Genomic DNA, 21,645 nt, shown 5'->3' with positions numbered 1-21,645 from the left:
ACAGAGTCATCTGTATCAGAGGAGTAAGGCTCTCATTTTGATATTTTTCTTAAAAAGGGGGATTTCAACAGTAGCTTAACTTTTAAAGGGTTCGGTCAAGTATTTTTGCTCGGTCAAGTATTTTTGCTCGGTCAAGTATTTTTCTAGCGAAGGCACCAGGTCAGAACATTTTTATGTTATGGCTAGCTAGCTACAGTACTCCAAAAATTTGTCATGGGCTGTGGATTTGATTATCTCTTTGTGTACAATTCCACCAATCATTATTAGTTTAGAACTTTTCATTTTATTTGAAATCATGTATTTGAATCATTGTACTCAATCAGTTATGGCTGAAATTTACAAAGGAGCCTAAGGGAGTTGGGTTCCCAGCAGAGGGATTGTTTTCAGATATAAATAAGGGTGGGTCTACACTGAAGGGCTTACCTCAGAATAAGCTATGCAAATTGAGCAATGTCAATTTTGTATCTTATTTCGAAATAGCTTATTTTGAAATAGGAAGCATCTACACAGCACTTATTTTGAAATAGAGCACTCTTCCTTCGACTTCCCTTACTCCTTGTACATTGAGGATTACAGAAGTAGGAGTAAAAAGTCCTACAGCTTGACAGTATTTTGACACTATTTCAAAATAACTGCCTTCTGTGTAGATGTGGACTAAGTTATTTCGGAATAGTGCTGCAGTGTAGACGTACTCTAGGAGGATTCACTGTTTTGAATGAAGACACATATCCACTATATGGAAAAATACATGAATAAACTAAAATTGCACATTTATGATACAGTATCAACCATGTAGTGTTACTAAAAGTAAATCCGTTTGTCAAAGTTCAGTAACAATTGTGGCAAAAAAAATGATGAAAAGCCTGTGTAGCATTTTGTTGAAATGTGCAATTTCTGCGATGCTGCTTGCCTTTTCCTTTAATACCCTAAACCTGATTTTATGTGCAACTCAAAAAAAACCCTGTGAAGGGGGAAAATGTGTTCCATCTGCTCTCAGGTTTTCTAAAAGCTGTATAATTTGTACACATTTTTATTACATTTTGCATTTATTTACTTGTATCCCCAGGAGAGTATTTAGTTTTAGACAAACTAAATATTACGAGTCACAGAAGACATGGGAAAGGGAAAACAACTGAGTACAAATGGAGCATTCTAACACTCATTTTTGCCTGTGCTAAGCCTGCTTACCTTATCTTATGATTTCTCTCATTACTAGGTATTCTCCCAATCAGTCTAAGCTCTAAACAAACCACCACTGCTGCAGGACGCCTGGCAGTAATAAATGCCTAAAGAACACATCATTTCGATCCCTAAATGGAAGTCATCATTTTCGATTAGGAAGCAGAAATGAAGAGATGAAAATTGATGACTTGTCTCAGTTACTAATCTTTACCTGCAGATATCATCTGAAGAATCAATTTACATCCCACTTCAGGAAGCACCTCAATTTACTCGGTATCACCAGCCATCCTAGATAGGCTGTACAAACTAACAGAGCAAAAACCTCATTGTGATGCCTAGAACTGAAGCACTCAAAAGCTTCAGCAAGTGACCTCTGGTGAGACCTGTCTGATATTTGCACAATGCTAAGCACAACCAGGCTGGGTCATTTAGGCACTATCATAAAACAATATAACAAATACTACTGTACATGGACCATTTTATTTGTGTGAAAACAATGAATAATCAATAGACACTTCAAACATATATAGTGCATTTAAGACCTCTCTAATTCTTTTGGTGACACAATAATTCAATTAGCTTTGATATTTAAATCTTTGAGGAGACTATTTATTGTTCCATTGAGGAAACATGATGATCATATTTTTGGTCTCTTGCAGTGAGAAGGCATTAAACACATACTAAACACATATTGGCCCATGGAAGTCAATGACAAATCTCCCATTGACTAGAGAAATCAGGATTTCATCCACAATATGTCTTCTGGGTCAAACAAAAACATTACAAGCAGTATGATTAAAGACTGTCCTTTGTTTCTTTCTCCTGGCACATATTTCAAACTGGTGTTCCTGAGAGAAAAATGAACTTTGAAAAACTCCAAAAGCCTGTAAAATATTGAGTTCAAATTCACCTCCTGATAATGTACTGAAATAATGGCTGGCTTTTCATATTTCCTCTACTACTTTGTCATGTCAAGTACTTTTAAACTTGTCACTTCCTTTGACAGTTGTGAAGCCAAATTAAAGTTTTGGATTTCAGTTCACTTCTCCTTATTATCCAACCCGACAAGAAAAGTAAATTGGTAAATAGTATGGGCAAGATTCAGTGAAGTTAATGATGCTGTGCTGATTTACAGCAGCTGAGGATCTGACATGAAGATCAACAGAAATAATCGTGCAAGCCCATTGTAGTGACTGATATGACTCTCCTAGGCTGTGTCCAGACTCAGGGTTTTTTTCGAAAAAAGTAGCCTTTTTTCGAAAAAACTTCACCTGCGTCTAGACTGCAGCCACGTTCTTTCGAAATTAAATCGAAAGAATGCGGCTTTTGTTTCGACGGTGGTAAACCTAATTCCACAAGGAAGAACGCCTTCTTTCGAAAGTGCTCTTTCGAAAGAAGGAGTTCTTGACAGCAAACAGGCTTTTTAGAAAGAGAGCATCCAGACTCACTGGGTGCTTTCTTTCGAAAAAGCAGCTTGCTTTTTCGAAATTCCGCGTGCAGTCTAGATGCGCTCTATCGAAAGAGGCTTGCAGTCTAGACATAGCCCTAAAGAGATTAAAGAACTCCCATCTTTTCATTCACTGCTTTTCCCCTTCATCTGAAGTTCATCTGAGAAGACTAAAACTCCTTAATTGCCAAAATATGAATAGATTCATCATCAGCACCATCATCATCATCACGGTCCTCGCTGCCAACACAAGACATAGCCAAGTGAAAACCCAGACATCTCTGCACCAGCTTCTGATTGCAATAAATCCTTAATGAGGGACTGACAGCTGACTGTAAGGCTTTACAAAATGCAGTTGGAAGTGTGCTTATGTGAAAGTTGCTGCAAGCCACTTGTCACTTTCAAACACAAGTTTAGGTTTACATGCCTTATGGCGTGCACCAGATCGTGTACTCTGGTGTGCCCTACAACCTCTCCTGAAATCTCCAACATTGCAAATTTTAATCAGGTTATTTCTCATCAGAAGGAAAAAGAAGCCATAATTACAAGGACAAAATAACAATGTAGTCAATAAGATCTATGTGTCTGCCACAACATTTTCTGCATAACTGCCTCTTGGTCATCATAGATTTAGATAAGCATGAAAGGGAAATTGACAACTGGATAATTTATAAGGTCTTTTTTTTCTGCAAGATTACATTTTTGAGAGACACTCTGGAGTAGACCAAACCTTCAGAAGCATGAATAATCAGTAACTCTGTTTTTTGCCCCCTAGAACTGATGCTGAAATCCTGTAGTTGTAAAAAGGACAAGTATAACTCCAGGTTTAAATACATCTGCCAGCAGCAAAGAGGAAATGGAAGGTTGGGTAGCAGAAATATTATTTCTGTTTCAGTGTTACATATCCTGTATTACCCAGGATAAGCAGGTTAGTTTTACTTACTTGAGCTTTTAAAGCTTTTTCCCAGTAACTGGTGAGTTCATTTTATAGTCATAGTATAATAAGCTCAAAAGCTTTTTGTCATTATTACAATTTTTGTATTACTGTTGAGCATGATGATTGTAAATATATCATTTTGTGTTTATAACAGGTTTTTACTGTTAAGTCGTTTCCTGAATTTAGTAACACTAATACAATACCCTATAATGGGTCCAATACAATTAGTAAACAATAAGTGCCAGACTTTGCTCTAAGCTATTCATATGCATCTATTTCCATGCATGGATATAGCAAGAGCACACCCAATGAAACATTTTGACCCTGTTTGAACTTTCTTGCAGCTTTTTTTAACAAATGGCATAAACATGCAGGTCCTAATTGCTGAACTAAAAATCAAATACAATCGTAATAATGTACTCATGTGGAGGCTTAAAGCATGAAAAAAGTCTCTGAAATAACATCAGGAATACCTATATTTATTGTGGCACGGTGAGTTATTTGCTCAGTTTATAAGTACAAAGATGTTCAACTTTTCCTAATTGCCAGTCCTACAAACTGTGAATAGCTGGAATTGTTGAAGAAATGTTGTCTAATATGGTTTGAATTATGCAAAAATGTAATGTGCCAAAATGCAATTATTTTCATAAGAGTAAAATGGTCACATAATGCTTATCTTATCTTATCTTATCTTATCTTATCTTATCTTATCTTATCTTATCTACCAGTGGTAAAGCTCTGAGTGATCTATATTATATAATATTATCAAAAGTATTCTTAATATTGTCACCATGGCATCATTAAACATGAAAACAATGTAAAGCTTTAATGCTCCTGACAAATTTTGGAAACATTCATGCACTTGCTTAATTGTTGCATTGATAATAATGTAGTCATATTTTCATTTAAGCAACCTAGAGACACAATTTGGCACCCAGTGAAAGAAAAGGCAATATTACCTTTCATCAGGCCTGTAGAGGTGACTCTGAGAAGTTATAGCTGATGATTCAAGCAATAGATTACCTATCTGAATATGGCAGAAAGGAAATTCTTTCTTCTTTTATTATAGCACAACGCAGTTGGCCAGATATATTATGAGCTTTGTTCCTGGTGCATCAGGAACTGGAAAAGTGATAATGGGAAGATATTTGTTAAAAAGGACCACTGCTCTGATCCCATTTGTCAAACAATAGATTAATTTAATATTGAAGATATATTAGAAGTTAGGCTCCTTAGTCTAGAGAAGGGCACCTATATAAAAGTGGATTGCTTTTCAAAAGTGCTGAATATCTGCAACTTAGCCCTTCAAAGAGCATTATGGAAGCTCAGCACATGAGGCCCCTTTATGTGTGTGCCTAAATATTAAATTAGGATAGTAGCTTTGGGCAGTCAATTTTGAAATGTTTGGCCCATACATACAAACATATATCTAGATCTACATCTAGATAGAAAAAGACATGGGTCAAGAAAGTGTGAAAAGAATTAGAGTAAAGAATTAGTGTGTTCTGAGAGAAATATAAAGGTACTCATAGTGTAACATTCAACACTCAATCAGAGCCAGATCCTTTTTTCTATTGTCATTCTAATGTCAGACTTTCCACTTCATGTGACACATGTCTGTGAAAGATTCCTCTTTTGGGATTGTCTAGGGTTTTGTCTGTTTTTAACTCTATCTGGTATGAGTAGCTGGGCTAGTCCACTGTTCCCAGAAAGTGGAATTGGCTGCACTCAGGAATGGGGACCTCCAGCCAAAAATTCTTGATCAGTGCCAAGCTTGTTAATTTGCTATTCAGGACCAACTAAGCAACTGTGTGAAGGTTTCAAAAGCTTGTCAGGAGCATTATACCCTGTAAGACGTGTAAGAAAATGGAATACAATGGCATATGCTACTAGAGATGTATCACTCTGCTACCATACACTCACTATGTAAAAGGAATACTTGTGATATTAAAAATCTCACAAAACTATGGTCAGTACTTGTTTTTACAGTAACTCATACGCATATTGCCATCTCCACCATTCCAGTGAAACAAATATCAGCAAGCCAAATGGTAAGTAAGAAAACATTTCAAAAATACCAAACCCAGATATCTAATGAGGTAAGATGATGATTCTGTGAATTTTGAACATCTCTTAATTTCTTTGTTTCTATACAGTGATCAAAATAATAGCACAAAAATATGATTCAAGCATTCAAACAACATATATCATTTCTGCTAATGCTAATGGAAATTATACCATGAACCATCAATGCAAATTTATACCATCCGTAAGAATACTTGAGTTAGAATTTGGAAGTCTGTGTCAAGTAGACTTGAGGTGTTGCATCAGGTCATTAAAAACACCATGACAACTGGCATTAACTGACACTATTAGCGGCAGTCTCAAAAGACTGGTGAGGGACTAAAAATGCTTGGAGACCTCTGATTTAGACAGAGGAACAAAGATTAGGCCAGTGGCTCTCATCCTTTTTTATACTGGGAACCAGCAAACCCATTCACAAACTTTTGATGGCTCAGTACAATTTTATTTGCATATTCATCATACGTATAATTAATATGCAAATATGCAAATAAAATGTTAATGGTACACCAGAAGCCCCAACCCCACGAGCCCCCCAGTGCTAGCCCTAACCCCTGAGGCTCCACACCCTTCCACTACCCCCTACTACCAGTCACTGATCCCAGAATTCCCTGCACCTAACACCCCCCCGTGCCAGCCACCAAACTCCTCAGTGCCAACTCTCTACCCCATAGAACCCCCCACCACCAGATGCCCCAGTGCCAGCCTCTTGTTTCCAGAGCCCCACTGCACCCAACCCCCCCAGAGCCCTCTCCAGTGCCAGGCCTCAATCCCCCATATTAGCCCTGTCCCCAAAGCACCTCAATGTTAGCTCCCCACCCCAGAAGCCCCAGTCTCCTCCAGTGTCAGCCCTTGCCCCACCTCTTAGAGCCCCCAGGATCCCCAGTGCCAGCCTCCCATCTTTTAGATCTCCCCCACCCCCACAGTCCCCCAGAACCACCAGTGCCTGTCCCACCCTTCTCACCTAGCCCTACACTACCTCCCAACCTCCAGCTGAGCACTGCTGCCCAGGTCACAGCTTCATTAAGGTTCTATACCAGGCTCTGCATGATCCTCCCACCATGCAGTGCACTGATCTTCCATTTCCAGGAAGAGACCCCGTCCCTGCCTGGTGCTGGTTGGCTGAGAGACTGGGCAGGACACACCTCACGCAACAGCCATGGCAGGAGTGGTGTACCCCAGGCCTGGCCCCCAGATCCACTGTGGCACAGCAGCTATGGGCTGGTGGTTGGGAACTGCTGGATTAGGCATTGTTAGCCTCACATTACCATCTCCTCAAAACTCTTGTTTTGTTTGCTGTGATGCCTACATGGAACTTGAGATTCCTTAGGCTGGTTGTCAGCAGAGACCACTGCCTATCATGCTAATATTATCTCATTGTTTACTTATAATCTTCAATCTCTCTGTATCCATCAGCTGTCTCTTGTCTTTGTACACAGATTATATGCTCCTTAAATCAGGGACCATCTTTATGTTTTCTGATTGTATGGTGCTCACACAGTAGGATCCTTGTCCATGATTAGGGATTCTAGGTGTAATGATAAATAATAACTCACCTTAAAACAACCTGCCTTCTGTGAAAGGCAGTATGGATCTGGGCAGGCCATTACTTTGTTTATTGTTTACTTTGCTCATGTGAGGTGGTTATCTATCACTGCCCCATGCCCTTAGCAATTCATTACCCAATTCCTTGTACCAGTTCAGCTTTGCCCACTTCCCGATGACATAATCAGCCCAATTATCCCTAAACACTTGCGTTGGAGATATAGGAAGGCCATCACATATCATGTATGAGAAGGCCTTCCTCCCTGTTAGAACTGCAAATCCTGGTCTACTCTACAAAGCTTTCTGGACTATGTGGCTCACCTCCAGGTATTAAAAAAAAATCACATCTAGCAAACATAGTTAAGCCAGCAACTTCCAGTGCAGATGCAACTATGCCAACTGACGAGTAGTTCTGTGGGTTTATCTAATGTCATTGTGGAGGTGGGGTTACTATGTAAGCAAATCTTCTTCTGTCAGTTTATGCTGGATCTCTACTGGGCTGGGGTGGAAGTGTGCTATACCAGCACAGGCCCTGTAGAAGAGACATAGCATTAAATGGGCATAGAAATCAGGCCATAAGCTCAGACTCTGAAGAAAAGCTGTAGACAGTGCTACAAAACAGGTCTTTAGAAAAAAGTTGTATTCATTTTTAAACGAAACACTTGACCTGTGCTTTTCTTCTTATCTCCTTTCTCTGTCTTCAATCTGAAAATTCTTAAAACTTAAACTGAGTATTTAGCTTTAGAACAAATGCAAGGCTTGAATTAAAAAAAAACGTAAGAAATTCTCTCAAACTGTATTACTATTATATCTGTTAAGTGAAAAAAGAAAGTGATCTAAAAAGTAAGTCCGACACACCCATAGGATACCGTATGAAACTGTCAGCAAAAAGGAGACTGTAGTGCACTATATGTAAAGAAGATTCTAAGTGTAATCTCTTATTGCATATAATCCAAGCTGTACATTTTGGCTGCTCACGGGAATTCTTGAAAAGAAAATTCAGGTTCCTTTTTGAGCATTGCTAACTTGAACAGTTTTCTGAAGCATACCAATGGGTATCACTTCCAGAACATTTCTTCATAAAATAGCATTATATAAAAGAGATGTATGAAACGGAATGTTAAGAGTTCCCTATATGTAGCTATTTAATAGTCATTTTGATTTGAAAATATGAGTTTTGTTTTACTTTGGTCATATATATGACTTGGGGAAAATAAGCTCCCAAATTTCTACAACATACTAATAGTAGCAAAGTAGAATTTTACTCTCCAGTTTTCTCTCAGGAAGCCCACTAATTTGTCAGTTGCAATTGATGGGAGCTTCCAGAATGGTTAAAACCCACATTTTACAAAGCACATGTATTCTTTTGTTCAGTTATTTCTAAATAGGTCATAATATTCACCATTTAGTGGACTGAGTCTTGAATTTAGAAACAGGGTACTTAGTGAGAGCTCATGACACTCAGCAACTTTCTAGAGTGCTGAGTACCATGCAGAACCCAGTCATGGTTTATTTTTATTGTCCATTCAGTATGAAATATCATGACTAAATACAGATTTTTCCCAAGTAAAAGAGAACTCTGTTTAAAGGAGAGAACATTTAAAATTGAAGTATATGACAAAAATCAGGTAGAGAAAAGGCAAAATACTTTATCTGATTGTTTTGCTGTGCCTTAGAGGAAGAAAATGTAAAAAGGAATTCATTATTTCCAACTCTGAGCATGTTTTATATATTGCATTAGGCATTTCATTAAATGCTACTTTCAAGAAACTCATTTCATATTCCTAGAACACAAGATTTACATGTCACTCTTTTATAAAAACATTAAGTTTACATTAGTGCATATTGTCTTTTGTGGATGCTCTTGAATATTTTTGTTTACAAACATATGAAACCATTGCCTAGACTGCTCTAAATTAAACTGAATAAAAACAGCTCAGGCAATTCATCTTTTTCTTAATGTTAAGTCTCTTTGGAACTCACATTCACTGGAGCTCATTTCCACTGTTTCACAAACAAGTTCAGGACTTTCCATCTACATGACTCACTACAAACTTATTCAGGTCATTACAAAATAAAACATTAAGCCATGGTCTACACTAGGACTTTATTTCTAAATAACCCCCCTAAGATCGAATTTATAAGCAGAGCGTCCACACTATCAAGCCAGTTATTTTGAACCAATGGGACATGGACTTCGAAATCTGAACTCCTGCTTTTCATCAGGAGTAATGTTAATACTGAAATAGTTATTTTGAAATAATGATAGTGTGAATGCTTTGGTGCCAATATTTTGAAATAATTACTCTCCAGAATAATTCAAACTAATTACTCCCCAGTGCTTCCTGGGGCTCTAAGTCAAAGGCAGTATGTCCACATTAAAGGAGCCTGCCTAATTTCAAGGCTTCCCTGAAGTGTGGACGTGCTAATTTGAACTTGTTAAATTGAGAGTTCTTAAGTCGAATTTAGTAATTTTGAAATAATTTTCTAGGGTGCGTCTAGACTACATGGCTTCATCGACAGAGCCACGTAAAGTAGTTTACTCGACATAGTCAATGAAGCGGGGATTTAAATAATCCCCGCTTCATTAAAATAAAAATGGCCATCGCACTGTGCCGACAATCAGCTGATCCGGCACAGCACGGCAGTCTAGACGTGGCATGGTCGACAAGGAAAGCCTATGTTTCACAAGGTATACCGCAGCAGTCGACAAAGGCATCTCTTGTCGACTGCGCCACGTCTAGACAGCCGCGCTGTGCCGGATCAGCTGATTGCTGGCACAGCGTGGTGGCCATTTTTATTATAATGAAGCGGGGATTATTTAAATCCCCGCTTCATTGACTATGTCGAGTAAACTACTTTACATGGCTCCGCCGACGGAGCCATGTAGTCTAGATGCACCCCTAGTGTAGACATGGTCTAATAGTAGTAATCCCCACTCTATATCTGCTACATGTAATATTGAAAACAAGTCACGAATACAAAGAATTTATAGGTAGGGAAGGATATCACATTTCCTGTTAAAACAAAAGTTTCATCTTACTATATATTTTAGAACTGTATACCTGTCTGTCCAAACATCTGTGAGTCTGCTTGTTCAAGAACTTGTCTTAAATTATAAGAGCTAGGACCACCAAATTTGGTATGCAGCTTCCTCTTATCATAACTTAAATTACGGTAAGGGATTGGTTATGTCAAGATAATGGGATGTTCCTGGAATTTGATTGTTTCTCATAAAATGGAAAGGGGGTATCTGGTAGGAGGTAGTTATATGTAGAATAATCTCAGGGGGCAGCAAGGGGGCAGAGATGGGGACCCAGATGGCTATAACCCCATTGGGCCAGCAGGGTGCAAACACTGAGAAAGAGTCAGCTATCTACTATATATTTCAGAGAGTTTATATGTGTTTGTATGTCTGTCTGTGTATCTGCCAGTCCCCCATACAGGGGACATGCAAGCTTCCCCAGCAGTGCCCACTACAGCAGCCACGGACAAACATACCTCACCTGGCCCCAGGCTGTTGCAGTGAGAGGGCTGGGGTAGTCCTCTCTCCCTGAAGCAGCCTGCGTACGGAACCCCTCTTTCCCAACCTCACCCAAGAACAATGATTTAAATGAAGAAAAGTGTATTTGAATTAAGGATCTAAGAAATGCCAGGTATAACTTCTAGCATTATAAACAGGAGGAATCAACTAAAATTAAAACTCCAAAATCTAGATTTACTGAATCTAAAATCCAAACTTCCACATTTACTGAACTTCTAGCATGTCACTGCTACAACAGAGATGAAACTAAGTTCCTGCAGAGCTCCATTTTGCCTAATTTCCCTGTTCCATTTAATTCACAATTATCCTAAGTGGTTTGCAAAATTGGAATTCAACTGCAATTGTTATAAAGGCAATAGTCCTTCTGATCTAAGTTGAAACCAAAGATGAGACCGCAGCCAAGCTTTTCTCTTTTATCATTTCTGGGTAGTTCATAGGGGGTAGATTTTGATTAGTCAAAACATGATAGAGAGAGGAGTAAAGGTCTCCTAACTACAGAACGACCACATTATAGCTGTTCACACTGCGGCTCCTGGTAACCTATGGAGTGCAACCTTCACTCCCACTGCTCCCCACTGTGATCAAATAAGAGCAAAGGAAGGGTAGACAGAACCTTGATTCCACTCCCCAACCTGCTAATAGGTCTACCCAGAGACAGAAAGAGGAAATGTAAGTTCCAACCTTTCCAGAGTTATATCAATCTGTTTTATTCAGAGAGCAAGTGGTAGAAGGGCAGATCTGTAACTCTCATGCCATATTTTTCCCTGGTGTTCATGTGGGGCACATAGATTCTACAGATCATTCTCATTCAGGGCACATCTACATAGCAGGGCTAAATTCAAACTAAGCTATGCAACTTGAGCTATGCTAATTGCGTAGCTTAAGTCAAAATATCTTATTTCGACTATTGGCGCTGTCTACACAGCAGTTATTTCGAGGTAGAGTACTCTTCCTCCAACTTCCCTTACTCCTCATACAATGAGGATTTAGGAGTAAGCAGTACTCCAGCTCATTATTTTGACATTATGTCGAAATAACAGCTTGTGTGTGGACGTGGATTATGTTATTTCAGAATAACGTTAGTTATTCCAAAATAACACAGCTGTGTAGATATAGCCTCAGAGATTATCATGACTCTCAATTTCTAAGAGAAAAAGAAAAGGATATTTGTTTCACAGTTGAGTAAGGAGGAGCCTTACTTTTTCTATTAGCTCATTTATTTGAAGAAATACAGATTCTTTCTTTTTTTTCTCCACCCAGCACTCATACAGAATTCTCTGAAGTAGACCTAACATCCATTCCAATTGTTCTCCATCCAATATATTCACAGAAGCTACCTATTCTCTCAAGGGCTCCAGTCAGATTACACAATGGTACAAGGAGAAGGAAGTTCTTCCCACTTCTATTTGCTTTCTGAATGTACCAGGTTCTATATGCATATTGTGAATGGACATTTTGCTCTTTCAATTCAAACATAGGCCTTTTGCGAAAAAATAGCATGATTTGTATCATTAGAAAGATTATAGGCACATAGGAAAAGAAACAAGTTAAAGTACAAAAGTATGTTTTGTAAACCCTTTCATTTCCTTATATAGATAGGCTACGTCTACACTGGCCCCTTTTCCGAAAGGGGCATGTTAATTTCACAGGTCGTAATAGGGAAATCCACGGGGGATTTAAATATCCCCCGCGGCATTTAAATAAAAATGTCCGCCGCTTTTTTCCGGCTTTTAGAAAAGCAGGAAAAGAGCGTCTACACTGGCCCCGATCCTCCAGGAAAAAAAGCCCTTTTCTGGAGGATCTTATTCCTACCTTTGAAGTATGAATAAGATCCTCCGGAAAAGGGCTTTTTTTCTGGAGGATCGGGGCCAGTGTAGACGCTCTTTTCCGGCTTTTCTAAAAGCCAGAAAAAAGCGGCGGACATTTTTATTTTGAAGTAGGAATAAGATCCTCCGGAAAAGGGCTTTTTTTCCGGAGGATCGGGGCCAGTGTAGATGCTCTTTTCCGGATTTTCTAAAAGCCGGAAAAAAGCGGCGGACATTTTTATTTAAATGCCGCGGGGGATATTTAAATCCCCCGCGGATTTCCCTATTACGACCTGTGAAATTAACATGCCCCTTTCGGAAAAGGGGCCAGTGTAGATGAGCCCATATTGTTTAGATTGTCATACTAATGAATTGCTCCTCTACATTAAAAAAAATAACCCTTTGCCTACATACCAACCTAGCAAGATAAAAACACCTTCTCTCATCTTTCTTCCATCTAAATATAGGAAATAGGATAGGTTCAAATTTATAGAGGCAAATGTGGCAGATTCTTCCATTTCCAGAAAGTGAGAAATATTTTTTCTAAAATATTTTCATCTTAATCCGTGAGTAATTTGACTTGTAAGAAACAAAAAACTAAACATTACAAAGAGAGCTGTTCAATCATTCATAATTCCTTACAGAGGGGAACCCATTGCCTAGGATTAGGAGCACAGTTTATATCCCCTGTGCAGTTAAAAAGAGGGCTCCATCTTCACAACTGTGCACTTATTTTCTTGCTATTCTTTATGCTTGAATTATGTTGCGTGCTTTTATGTCCCCCAACTGTATTGTATATGTCCACTGAAGCCTTTTTTATAAGTCATAGCTTTAAGTTTTAATGCTGAATCTGATGTTAAGACACGTTTCTTTCATATTTAAAATCACAGAACAGATTGAGGGAAAAAGCATGGGGAAAAGTTTCCTTTCTCCTGAGTAGCTGGAAATTTTTGTTGCTTGTCTATTTGCTAAACATCTTAAACATATCAGTAGTACAACAGATGAACAAGTTACAAAAAAACCCCACCTTCCTCCATTTCACACTAAAAACAAATATACACAAATTTGAGTTGATAGTAACATATAATACTAAAGAGCCCACTAAATATCACAGCTAGAGACATCACTGTGACTTACCTTATGGGTCATAAAAGATGAAGATATGTATACTGTAGCAAAAATTATGTATCCATAGACTAGATGTTTTATTGTTTTCAGTCAAATGGTTTTTCTAGAGATGGTCAAAGAGACTACTGTCATGAGTAAAGGTTTGCCTTCATTTTATATTGAAAAATGGAATATGCTCCTTGCATTTGGGAACATAACAAAGTAACAGAAAGAAGAAAAAAGAAAAGTTCGGTGCTCAGTAATATCATTGCTCAAATGAACCCATTTTATTGAATCTAACATTTCAAAATTATGCCAACACATTGGATAGGCTGCCTTTGCCCACGCTGATGGGCAGCAAAAGTAACGTCATTCAACATATTAACTCACTTGTGTGGAGAAATCATTCCATAGCATTTATAAAAACTGATATCACTTCTTGATGTTATAGACCTTTTTGATTGCAATGAACATTACCAAAATGAACATATTCTGTATTATTATAGAAAAAATAAAAATATCCACTTCTGCCAAAACAAAACACCCCCAAAAGCTAAACACCTCTTGTCTATTTAACACAGTGTTAGAACTCTGATGAGTGATGCTTCTTCCTGAATTCAATCCTTCTTTATATGTTAAATAGAGGCATTTTTATATGAAAATACATATAACTCAGAACTGGTAAAGTCACTAAACCAAGGGAAGTAAAATGATGTCATAATGACATTTTAGATTTATGAGCTATCCACCAAGTATATTCCCTTTTACAACACAAAATTGCACAAAATATTCTTAAAAGAAGTTGCCATAGATCAATCGATAATATCGGCAATAAAACATTTTAATCAAATTAGCTAGTTAAATGGAAACTCCATCTAATTACTCCAATGCACATTTAGTGCTTTTCTTTTAAAAAATGAATCACTTACCTAAAACCCCTAGCCTGTAGTTGAGGGTTGCAACAATGACATTTCCATAACTTGCTAGAATGCTCCCATCAATCATGTTTCCAGTACCTTCCATGTAAGATCCCCCGTGGATGTAGACCATAACGGGTTTCTTGCTGTTCTGATCATGAATGTCTGAAAAAAATGCAAGTAAGGAAGATACAATAAAGTAATAAAAAATATTGAAACAAAACAGGCAGTTGCTTTTTCACAAAAGTGTTATTAAAATATTTTATTTTCCCCATATTTTCAATTTTAGCTATAGCTTTTCAGTCAGCTAGGCTTCCTCTCCTCTACTTTTTCTTGCATCACTTCAGAGTGATCAACATTAAATGCTCAGTGGGTTTAAGAAGTTGAGAAAACAGGGTGATTTTTTTGCTATTTGTTACTTCCAAATACAGTTTCATATGTAATGTTCTCAGAATATGGGGAAAGCACTAACCTGTGTAAAAAATTAAACTGTCAGATAAATTAGAAGTGTCAGTAAAAAATTAAATTGCACAGTAACAGGGGTCACTATTAGGATATTATTAAAACATAAAAAATCTAGATAATCCAGATAAACCAATACATAAACCACAAATTAATACCGTTCACCTAGTGTTCTCATTCTCCCACTGAGAGACAGCTTTGTGGAAAGTATAAAGTTCCATTTCCTAATGCAATAACTGACAACATATTAACATTAAATTAACCAAATAAAAACATGGCAAATCATCTCCTATTCAAACCTGTCTAGGAGTTAATACATAGGAGAAGCCTAGTACAGTACTCAGCTTCAATATTTTGTTCCCAAATAAAATAAAGACTTTAGTGGCTTATTGTGCCTAATCAAAGTGACAAATTGGATGATCTTGTTGGTAAAGATCTAGACTAAAACTTGGGAGTTCTCTGTTTTAGTCTATAGCTAAACAAAAGTACAATGCATAATGATGCATATTGTACTGTATTTAGTGAAACACTGGATGGAACATTTGCTTTTGTGCAAAGTCAGACTAGATCTTGACATATAAAAGAAACAAAATGGTTTTAATGGCAACAGAATATCAAGAACAGCGCTTAAAAAACATAAAGCCTTGTAAAATAATTGTTTTTTTTAATCTTCACTTATTTTTATTAAGTGCTACCTAAAGGTTGATCTTGGATCATTAAAGTCAAAGAAAGTATTACTTTTTGACATCAATGGGAGTGAGGCTAGATAAAAAAGAAGATAAGCAATCCTTCACACTCTACTAGTCACCTGTTTATATCTAAAGTGATAATATACATTTTTAAAAGTTTATAAGCTATTTATTCCCTCCTTTGTGCATGTTTGGATATTAGTTATCCTCAGAATAGGCTTTCAGATTAACTACAGTCGCATATTTATCTACCTTTCATAAATGAATAGAAAATGTTTTTGTTTCTTTTAACTGATCATAAAATCTTGTACTAGTGAGGCTTCTATAAGAGTGCTGTGCTTAGTTCTGGTACCCTTACTGGAAAAACAATATATTATAGCAGTGAAGAAGGGAGAATGGAGGGCTACTGGTGAGTTACTCTGCTTTAAAAGGTTAGAGTAAATACAGCAGGACTGAACTCTCAAGAAAAATTGAGATTAGGAGCTTATTTCACTGTGATGTACAGGATTCTAAAGAAAACAGAGAAGAGAGCTGTAAAACAGCTATTTGAGCTGGGATTCACATAAAAGAACACAGGAGGAAGACATGAGATAACACCTGGAAAAGGCCAGATATAAGAGGAATTTGGGCTAAATTTCTGCACTATATTATATCCACCAGCTATTCTCAAACTACAAAAAGGCTGCAACATGAGCTCTAACTCAGAGGTAGTAACTAATGTGAGTAATTTAGACATTTTAAAAAAATCTGATGAATATTTCAATGATAGTTGATAGTATAACTTAAGTAAAAAGCAAAGATTAATAAAAAGAGACATTATTTGACTTCTTTCTATGTTTAAGAGATCCTAATAACTCTTTTGCCAAAGAAGGAAACAAAATTATCTCATTGTAACACTTTTAATGCTACTTCCTGTGAACTTTAGCATTTCCTGTCAATGGATCCAATCCAACTTTCCAGGAGGTTGTTGAAAAAATCATCACTGATTTCAGACAGCTAAAATATGGCTTGGAAAACTGGCTAATTACAGGAGAAAATAGTGAAAGATCATCAAGAGACTTCCTTTTTTGTGTGTCCTAGTAACAAAACATGTACTGATAAGAAAATTAAATGAAACACCACAAATGAGTTTCAAAGCAATTTCATTCACATACAGTTTGCGCATCTGGGAGAGAGAAGGAAGCGTGGTAAAAATAACGTGCTATTTCATGAGTTTCATAAAGCAAAGTGAACTTACAAAATATATTTGCGGTAGAAAGGACGAAGAACACATGCATGTTTTAAAATTCCATTTTCTTTTCCTATGCAGGAGTGAGGGAAGTGATTATAAATAAAATATATGTATATGTTATCTACTTCACACATATTTAGGGTCAACTTTTATATTTATCTCTGAAGGGAGCTGCAGCAATCTCTATGCTAATTTAGATTTTAAAAAGAAAAAAAAGAAACATTTTTTCAATAAGAAGAAAATAAAGAAGCACATTGTAGTGCACTTTTGTCAAATAAGGAGAAAAATCATGTTGAAATAATAATAAAAATAAAAAGAAGTTTATGTTCATGCATCAGGGTTGAGCTTTGGAAAAAAAAACAAAAAATACCTTCATCTTCACCTCGATCATTATTGGTTATATCATCTGCGCTTTTCTTTGTGTTGGCTCCTGGGGTCATAGTGAGGAGAATAAAGGGAAAAAAAGAGAGTTCAAAAACAGCAGGCTCTCAAAAATTAAAAAGCAAAAAATAAACACTAGCCCAAAAAATAAAAAAATGTAACGCAAAAAAGTCAAGTCTGTTACATTTGAAAAAAAAATGCAAATTGCACACAAACGTAAGATGTCAAGAAGAACAAATTCAAAATATTATTTGAAAAATATACGTATATCTCTAGTATATAGTATGACAATGAAGCTGTTTTGGTTAAAAGACATTGCTGAAAAAACAAAAATAATGTGCAATTAAAAAGTAATATAAACAAAAATATTAAATCCACCAAATTATCTGTTATTATAAGAAAGAGATATTTTTATTTTTCCCATAAACTTGCAGAAATTATCACCTTTTACTCACTTTCTGAATTATAATGTTTTAGTCATCCTGATTATGATTTCTTAAATATCAAATTTCTTCCCTGATTTCTTAAATATCAACCATAATTACTAGAGACAAACCAGAAAGCCCTTTATTAATTAAATCCTATTTCCTGTGTAAGCAAAAAGACATTTAAGACACCAAATTTGAAAGACTAAAGAAATACATTGAGAAAAACTCAGTTCAAGCTATGGAATCAGCCCCCATGTAACCCTGGGTCAGATGACAGCATACTGAATGGCCTTTACATAGTCAGAAATGAACTGAAAATAGCTACTTACCATGACAGTAAAACCATAATTATTCATCATGGGGCTTACTTAAGAATAATAAACACTTGTATTACCAACACTTATACTGTTTACTGGGCTCTTAGAAGACATTTAGGGATAAATTAGAGCAAAAAAAATAGCACAGAATACTAAGAGCCAGAATTTGTGGTGTAAACAAACTTTATGGGACGTGGGAAACTTTGCCACACCCATGATAACTGGACATCTGGCTAAACTAACGTCATGCCAGACCATGCATGTTGCCTGACCAGAGAGGTTCAACCGGAAAACCAAACAGTTATCTGTTATAGACTAAAATACAATGGAAAATTTATTTCCATTCTAAGTTAGAATTGAAATGTGGTTGCTAAAGATGACTTATTAATAGGCTAATTCACCATGCTACCTGAAATAGCTCTTTATTGCCTTTGTTGGGAAGTATATTTTCTATTCAGATTGAAGTGGAGCTATGTACTTTGTTAATATAGGAAGAATGAATATATCACAATGAAATATACTGCAATATCTGCAATAGTAATATATTTTCTTTTTAATTTATGATGAATACATATTTGGCTCAATCATGCACCTCTAGCATTCAGTGGTAAAACTTCTACTGACTTGACTGAGTTCAGGACAAGGGCCCATTTTCTATAAATGTCACTTGGCAACTTTGGTTTCCACAGATATTAAACCATTTAAATATTTTCATGTACTCACAGGTTCGTTTTCAAGAAGTTTTAAATGAATAGAGTTGAACAAAAGCATAGTCTATTTTTAAAAAATGTTTATCTAGACTCAATTTTTGATCAAACAGCTTTTTTTTACTTGCAATTAAAAAATAGAACAAAAGCAATGCAATTTGAAGATAAAATATTCAAAAACAAAAAATTGTTGCTGCCAATTAGAATGGAATGTACTCAGGAACTGTTGGTGCAATAAGGGGTTTTGAAATGTGTCTTTGACATCATTTTGTTACCACTTGAGAAGAAAACTGCAGATTTTATCTGTGAATGTTAAAGGAGACCTACTCACATAAGCTCCCTCTAGCTGGAAATTAAAGCCAGAGAAATTCAGATTAGAAATAAGGCACTTAAAAAAAAAGCAGTCAAGGTGATCAACCATTGAAACAAAGTACTGGATTCTCCCTCTCTTGACGTCTTCAGATCAAGATTGGCAGCCTTTTTGGAATATATATTTTAGTCAGACACAAGTTTCTGGGCTCAAAACAGGAATAATTGGGTGAAAGATCTGTGTTCCAGGGAGGTCACATTACATGATACAATGGTCCATTCTAGCCTAAAAACATGTCATTATATTAGGCAGCTCTCAGATGCAGAGTAGAAATTCCAGGCATTAAACAGGAATTTGTACCATTTGTTCGTCAAGTATTTTTGGTGAGTTTTTGGAAATGCAATTCACACCCAAATTTCTTTCCAAATGCTCCCAAGGAAAAAGAGGCTGTTGTCAAATGTGAAAAGTTATTCCAATAGGGCATGTCTACTAAGAAATTGTTTCAAAATAACTGATTTAAAAATAACAACTCCCAAAATAATAATTTCAAAATAGCACATCCACACTTCAGGGTAGCCTCAAAAGTAGTCGGAAGCAGGCTCCCAAAGGCGCTGTCTGTTTGTTTTTTGCAGAAGAGGCAATGCAAATGAAGCGCTCATTAGCAAATCTCATGCTCTCATTTGCCTATTCTCTTCCAATCCTTTTTGCAGAAGAGGTTTTTGCGAAAAAAAAACCCAGTGTGGATGGGGCTATTTTTCGGAAAAAAAAATCTTTTGCGCAAGATCACTTATTCCTCCAAAAATGAGGTTTACAGGATCTTGTACAAAAGGTTTTTTCCCGAAAAATGGCCCCATCTACACAAGGCTTTTTATCGCAAAAACATCTTCCGCAAAAAGGATCGGAAGAGACTATGCAAATGAGCGCCTGAGATTTGCAAATGAGCGCTTCATTTGCATTTCCTCTTCCACAAAAAACAAACAGTGTAGATGGAGCCTTAATGTGCACATGCAACCTTGACTTAGAGCCCCAGGAAGCATTACTGGGGAGTAATTAGTTTGAATTACTCTGAGAAGTAGTTATTTTGAAATAACTCCCTAGTATGTAGACCAGGGCCTAGTGTTGTTGAAAAACTCTAAAGCCTATATACAACGGACGAGTCAAACATATTCACCTATAGTGTATCTTCCAGGATCAAGACTGTACATCTATGACAGCAATCCAGTACATACTGATGTTAGAAATCATCTGTCAAATACAATCTGCCATATAAAGCACAGGAAATTGTTTTCATGTCACCACTACAAATAATGCACCCATTAAAATGATATCTGTATACTTGTAATGACATATACAACCATTCAAACCATTGTTCATTCTTTTGGGGCTTTAGGAGACAGATGACACTAGATTCTCCTGTCATGCATGTGATCACTCACATACTACAAAAAAAACCCACTGGACATGGCCGAAACATAACGATGAAAAACTACAGGGAAAAATTATTTTGGATCCAAGGTGAAAGTAAGCCAGTAACCCCGGTCTATACTTGGGGTTAAGTCTGAATTAAAATACTCAACTTCAGCTACATTAATGGCATAGCGTAAAGTCAAAGTATCTTAACCCAAATTTAGCATCATCCATACTGCGGGAAGTCGAAGGGAGAACAGTTTCTTTGTTTACATTATTTAAATGGGATAGATGTCACCTAGAAAACATTCCAGGCTCCTCCCAAACTCTTCTTGTGTTTTTAAGTACAATGTAATGTAAAAACAAGAAACATGGTGCTTCAATGTATGCAAACATGTGAAACATGATGCAACATGCTTTTATGTGTCAAAGGGTAGTAGTAGTCTTGCTTCTTGCTTTTAATGTGTGTGCAGGATGTCAATGAAGGCAAACTTCCTCTCGTATCTTTAACTGAGAGTGAACTTTTCAGTGAATTTAATTTCACACAATGTGCACTGACAGATACATATGGGTCTACATGATTGTTGATGTAAATATATAGGTCCAGATTGTCCCAGATGTAGGAATTATTTTCCAAAGGAAAGGAACCTGGGAGTTCTCTACAGCTTGTCCCAGCACTCTTGGATCTCCAAGCACCCACAGAGGGCAGTGATATCTATGTAGCAGACAGGTGACACATCTGCTTTCTGACCCATCTGTACCTCCAAGGGCAGCACATAAGGTAACAAATCTATGAGAGCCATCCTCACAGACTGCCCCTCCTGATAAGAGGAGAGGCAAAGCCAATGCAACATAACAAGTATCTGTTTTATATTAAAGCTTAAGAATTCCCAAGTTATTAAAGCTGAATGACACTACAGAGAATGACTCCAAAGAATGCCGATCATGCAATGCATGTGTGGGTAGACTTTTGAAGGACCAACTTGAGAAGAGAATGTTGTTGATCCTATTTTTTCAATCCCTTTCCAGGATGAACCTGACTTCCATCCATATGTGTTTATAAATGGGACACATATTCAATGCAATGCTAGCTAATGCTTTAAATATTAAATTAGTACTTGCTGTTGGCTGTTGCTTTATAAAGTAT

General features: G+C 36.9%; 1 protein-coding gene across 3 annotated transcripts in view; it reads right to left on the bottom strand.

The window, feature by feature from the left end:
• Positions 1-21,645, bottom strand: part of NLGN4X (neuroligin 4 X-linked) — a 246,436-nt gene that overhangs the window by 102,124 nt on the left and 122,667 nt on the right. For 2 of the 3 annotated variants that reach the window (XM_006114116.5, XM_075915432.2), the window contains exons 3-4: positions 17,319-17,378; positions 14,579-14,731 (exon numbers count right to left, since the gene is read on the bottom strand). In XM_006114116.5, the coding sequence (XP_006114178.3) occupies positions 14,579-14,731; positions 17,319-17,378 (213 nt within the window). The remainder of the gene's footprint in view (positions 1-14,578; positions 14,732-17,318; positions 17,379-21,645) is intronic. The other variant, XM_006114118.5, reaches the window with a different exon arrangement.

This window comes from Pelodiscus sinensis, chromosome 1 (assembly GCF_052426305.1).
Source record: "Pelodiscus sinensis isolate ZL-2025 chromosome 1, ASM5242630v1, whole genome shotgun sequence".
Classification (NCBI taxonomy): Eukaryota; Metazoa; Chordata; order Testudines; family Trionychidae; genus Pelodiscus; species Pelodiscus sinensis.
The sequence above is the reverse complement of the archived record's forward strand: the minus strand, read 5'-3'. Positions and strand labels throughout refer to the sequence as shown.